Source organism: Eriocheir sinensis, chromosome 24, assembly GCF_024679095.1.
Source record: "Eriocheir sinensis breed Jianghai 21 chromosome 24, ASM2467909v1, whole genome shotgun sequence".
Lineage (NCBI taxonomy): Eukaryota > Metazoa > Arthropoda > Malacostraca > Decapoda > Varunidae > Eriocheir > Eriocheir sinensis.
Window position 1 is genome coordinate 8,714,551 of NC_066532.1, and position 5,820 is coordinate 8,720,370.

Here is a 5,820-nt window from a genome sequence, read left to right on the forward strand (position 1 = left end):
GTGCAGCGTTGTTTACATCCAGGCGCCTCCCCCCCTCCAGATACCCACCCCCCTAACCCCAGTACCCATCAGCAGTGTTGCTATATGGGATGAAGCAGCAAATGTAGCTACTTTTTTCGTCAGTTTGGTTATTTCCCATTTAAAAAAAAAACAAAACAAAGAAAGAAAAATACTAAAATGAACAGTAAGAACTAAATATATTTATCAGGTAGATATAGCCTGACTGCATGTCATGTTAGTAATGCTATATTATTGTACCGTGGATATATTACTTTATCTGCATTTGTGGGAGGTTAGCAGTGGATAGATGTGCTTTATGTGTTTTAACTGTCTGTATACACACAGGAATGAACCGAGGTTGTAGCCCAACTGCCTTTCTTTCAAAACATGTTTTTTTCTCTCAACCTCAGTGTTTTAGCAGCACGCTGACTTAATTCCTCCAGTAATTATTTACATAGATTTATTGGTTTGTAGGGGGAAAGAGTGGGTGGATAAGATTATCTTGGGCTAACCGATATACTGGTTATTATAGCGCTACTTCCAGACGTCTTTCTCAGATCGACGGCAACGCTGCCGTCATTCAAATATCAACACACCGGCCCCTCGTGTAACTACCCGCCATGGCTCCAAATCTCAAATGTGCGGCCTGCTGTGTTTGTGGGAAGAAACGGAGAACACACCCTGGTGTGAAGCTCCATTTATTCCCAAAGGATGCCAGAAGGTAAGTGAAGTTATATGTGGAAATTCTGACTTCTAACTTCAGCAAAATAATGAATTTCTGCGAGCAACTAGACAACAATGCTCTGAAGGCAAGCGAAATACGTAATGTATATTGTACACAAGCCATTCAAGCAGTCCACAGATCCCCTCAGACAACACTGGGGTGACTGTTCTTCAAGATAATGCAAGGCACCTACTTATAACCGTCCTCATCTTAAAGGTCTATGATTTTTTTTCAACCCTTAGATTTTTATGTTGACGTGAAAGATTTATGGACCGATTTATGTGTTATACTGAGCAGTGAAGTTACTTTTTCAATGCATCGATGCAGCCGGCCACAGGCCTGGTTGGGTAAGAGATCAGAACAGGCTTGGCCAAAGTTATCTCCTCACATTACAATTAAATTAGGAAGAAGAAACCCCTAACCCCTCACAAAAGCATAAGGAAGGCAAACTGTTGCTGGAGTTAACCCGCTGACTTAACCGTTGATTGCCAGTGACAAGAAGTGGGAAGCATATTACATTTCAGAAATTTACCTAACCTTGCCTCGCTGCCAAAATGCAATATACTATATATATATATATATATATATATATATATATATATATATATATATATATATATATATATATATATCTATATATATATATATATATATATATATATATATGTGTGTGTGTGTGTGTGTGTGTGTGTCAAAAGATTCAAAATTACAAGATGTAGAGATTATAATGTGTGAATATTAACTTTGTGTGAGATATGGCTGCAATTCATTCAGTATTATCAAAATCTGAAAGAAGCTGCACTTTACTTGATGCATAGTCAGAAGTAAATTATTATGTGACATTGACTCATATTCATATGCCGAAGTACTGTTAGATGACACCGTCTTATTACTGAGCTAATTCACAAGAGGCCTCCTCGATCCTTACTCAGATACATTCTAACTACTGGGGCCTTTCATCAAGGTTTGCTAAGGACAGGTATATATTTGGCAATACAAAATTAGTCAGTTTTTTTTTTTTTTATATGCAGATTGATGATTTCATTTAAACCCAACATATACAGGTATACTTGAAGTTGCCTTGGACTAAATACATTATGATAATGGAAAGACAAAACACAAATATTTCACTAGCAAAGGAAAGAGCAGTCTGTTTAAATTTGCCCTGCATTGCATCATAAATGTTTTGAAAACAATCTATATGTAAAATATGTTTGTTTTTTCAGTTTGTTTCAAATTAAATTTTGTAAGGGGTACCAAAGTCAAACATATCCATTCATTATAAACAGGTATTGCATTGCAGCCAATATTATTTTCATATTAACCCTTAGAAGACAGCGGTGTTTGAGGAGTAGCTCCCCAAAAATGAATGGTCTATACTCTATACATATAGTCATTGCCGACCTTAGGACCGTAGCATAAATATATATATATATATATATATATATATATATATATATATATATATATATATATATATATATATATATATATATATATATATATATATATAGTTACCCTGCATAATACGTAGATATTTTTTTGTATCGTCTACTATAGATCCTACCGCAATCTCTAAGTGTTGTTATATTTCTGCCATTCAAAACTGACAGACTGAATTTAGGACTGTCTATGTATATTTCCACTGCTGTCTAAGGGTTAAAAATTATATAAATTTTTAAGGTCTGTTGCTTTCTTTCATTACATTACATTTTGTATTGATTAACAATAATTAGTTAAAATTACCATGTTTTTACTGCAGGTGCCTCCAGTGGGTGAAAGCCTTGAAAATTGGCTTTCAAAAGCATACTCAAGCCATCTGTAGTGACCACTTTGATGGGGTTCATTTTGGCAGCAAGGGCCAGCTGCTGCCGACTGCAACCCCACGTCACACAGGTAAGATGAAGTTATGCATGCTCCTTATTTATGACTTTCTTAATCTCTCTCTCTCTCTCTCTCTCTCTCTCTCTCTCTCTCTCTCTCTCTCTCTCTCTCTCTCTCTCTCTCTCTCTCTCTCTCTCTCTCTCTCTCTCTCTCTCTCATGTGTGTGTGTGTGTGTGTGTGTGTGTGTGTGTGTGTGTGTTTGTTAGTAAATGTAATACTTATACCCATTATCTATTTTGCAGATGGCCATGAGGAGCAACCACCCACTGGGTTCCCGGGTAATAGTCACAACATTTTCTTGTGTACCAAATGCAATGCATGAGTTGGTAATAGACTAATAGTGAAAGAAACCTTGATGCATTGAACAAAAGTTAGATTTCCACACTTGATGGGTTGAGTGTATTCACCTGACAGATAAGAACAAATAGTAGTTTTGTAATCATTATCACTTACTTTTGATTGATTTGCTTACCTCAGCATCATCCCACAATGCAGCCGCCATTGACTTGGAGCCAATGGAGTTGGAACTCTCCTCTACACAGATTGTGCTGCCACATTATGGTTAGTGAAAATTAATTATGGTAATTACTTTACATTGTAATAAGCCATTAATATTTTGCCATGCTCATTATTATTGTTGTTGTTTTACTTTATCTTCATACTTTGGTGATTTTCAAGTTTGCAATTTAATGTTGTCTGTGTCACTGACATCCTTTACTTCATGTTTTTTCCTGGTAATCTTGCATTATGATGAATCACTCATTCTGATGTTGGCCGCCAATGCTTCCAACACAAATTGGTGCCTTACAAGTGGTTAGTGACCATAAGTATATCAGCAACCTGGCTACATCCATGCCATTCCTATCACGGTGCATGGAGCAAGCTTCACATAACTTTCAGACAGAGACAGCTCAATTATCGTTTTATTTCAGATTCAGTGTTTTGCTCAGTCTTTTAGGTGCAGTGTTAATATTACTAGTGGTAGTATTAATACAATTAATGTATTAATTTTCATTGATTTATCAATATTTATATTAATATATCATTAGTGTTTAAAATTTATAATACTAATAGTAACATAAACAAAAATATCATAACTATATTTAGCTATACTCATTTATTATTATTGCTTTTCTTATTATTATTCCCTTCAGTGTCCTAGGACTTTAAATCTAGTGCTTTTCCGTCTAGCAGCCAAAGTTGTGGCCTTTGTGAATGTGTATGTCCTAAGTGTTCATTGGTGTAACTAGCTATACATCATCAAAATCTGCATCTCTCTCCCTTCTCACCCAGTTGTCCCCATACGTACATCCTTTCAGTATCCAAAAAATTTCAATATACCTCTTCTAATCACTTAACTAATGAAGTCAGTTGATATCATACCCCATAACTCTTCCTTCATGATCATAACATCACCTGGCCTCTTAATTCCCGGATACACCAACAAACCCACTTGGCAATTCTCATCTCTGTATTTTACCATGTGGACATACTCTTCCGTTTCCTTCCATGTTTCGCTGTCGAATATTATTCCACATCTAACAAAACCACATCCCAACAGATCCGAACACAGGTTTCGGTAATACCCAAGAGAATGTGGCAGCCGAAGAGGAGAGTCCAAGAAAGAGACCACGGGTGGAGCTGAACAGAACTCAGCCACCCCCAGAGGAATGTGGCATTATCCAACCCCACACACAGCTGCTCAGTGTCCCCCAAGCCACACATGAAAATAATGAGCTGCAGCCTGACACTGATGAGTGTGCTCCCCAGTGCACTGCACCAGCTCCATGTGCTGATTTTGGTATGAATACTATTAGTTTTTATTGACTGTTGTGTTGTTAATCTAATTATAACTCCACAAAATCATGCAAGAGCAGCACGCCATCATGCTCCTCTGAAGCAGAGGGAGAGGGAATAACTCCTCTGCTTTGATGAAAAAGCTGTATAACAGACCACCACAGCATTGCAACAAAATCATTAAAAATAGTACTTTCTCACAGAATGTTTGGTTGGTTCAAGGAAATTGCAGCTATTAATGAAATGTGATTGATAGTTTGAATCAGCATTTGAGCGTGGACCATCCTACCTTGTGGATGATATTTCACCATCATATAAATTTATACTCATCACATTAGGCATGCATATGTCCGCATCATTTTACACAAACAAAAGGAAAAAAATAAATTCCCTCACTTATTTAACTTAGGCATCCCGGGAGAGTTGTAGAATTCCTTCATATAACTGCTAATTTATGTATCCTGAAATGATTTGATATTGTCATAGGTTTTTTTTTTTTTTTCACAGAACCATGTTATTTTGTATATCATACATTTGTCCTTTACAGTCTTTGATGGTGCATCCTTTCAGGCTGTCAAGTTTAGTAGCTACTCATGAGACGTATTTCGTAATAATCATTAATTTCCAGATGCTTTGCATTAAAAGAAGTGTCATGAAACCTGCCGCAAAAAATAATCAGCCATAGTCAACCCTTGCTCTAAAGAACCAATTTGGAGGAGGGGAGTGATGTTATATCCCAAAATCTTTAACATCTGAAGCATCCAATTTTTTTTGTGTATAACAAACCTTGTCTATTATATGAACCTAAAAGTTCCCTGTTTCCCTATATAACAATTCTTTCCTTGTATGTGATGCTTAATCCTGACATGCATCTCCATTATCAGCAGGAAGGGTAGTTATAAGAATAACTGTACATATAGCTGATAGCAATGCTGATTTAGAGAGAAAGTTGATGCTAATAGCCTTACTTTTAGTAGTCCTGCCCTATAAAATGACAAAAAAAGACAATAATACATCATCAGCATCAGCATCGTTTAACGTAACAATGATGCACATTAAAACAATGTACATATAGCCCAATGAGTGAAGGGGATCATTTACCTCAACAGAGACTCACGCCAAGTCTGGTAGTCCTTCTCTAAATTCTGTGCCAAAATTTGTGACGCCAAGTATAATAATTAATTTTAGTGACCATTTGCATCCATTTTTCACTGTGATTGAGAAATTGCCTCTCAACAGGGTGTGAAACTGAAGGGTTGGAGGAAACCTGACTCGGCCATCAAGCTCACCAAAATACAGTAAGCAACCTCTTGTGCTCAGTGATAATTTATCCTCTAGTTACTGTTCAGTGTTGTTATGACCACATTTAATGTGTTGGAAACATTACAGCTTAACAATATACCTCACATCCCTGC

At 36.6% G+C, this 5,820-nt stretch overlaps 1 protein-coding gene across 1 annotated transcript; it reads left to right on the forward strand.

The window, feature by feature from the left end:
- Positions 1 to 354: 354 nt before the first annotated feature.
- Positions 355 to 4,435, forward strand: LOC127003105 (uncharacterized). Its single transcript, XM_050869517.1, has 5 exons — positions 355 to 721; positions 2,487 to 2,620; positions 2,851 to 2,886; positions 3,086 to 3,169; positions 4,170 to 4,435. Exons 1-5 carry the CDS (start codon positions 621 to 623, stop codon positions 4,433 to 4,435), a joined length of 621 nt encoding a protein of 206 aa, XP_050725474.1. The 5' UTR covers positions 355 to 620.
- Positions 4,436 to 5,820: the final 1,385 nt, after the last annotated feature.

Excerpts from the sequence above, each read along its gene's own strand:
- LOC127003105 (XM_050869517.1), top strand. The coding sequence starts at position 621 with ATGGCTCCAAATCTCAAATGTGCGGCCTGCTGTGTTTGTGGGAAGAAA. Across the intron at positions 2,887-3,085 it reads ACCACCCACTGGGTTCCCGG|CATCATCCCACAATGCAGCC; the intron begins GTAATAGTCACA and ends TGCTTACCTCAG. Across the intron at positions 3,170-4,169 it reads GATTGTGCTGCCACATTATG|ATCCGAACACAGGTTTCGGT; the intron begins GTTAGTGAAAAT and ends ACATCCCAACAG.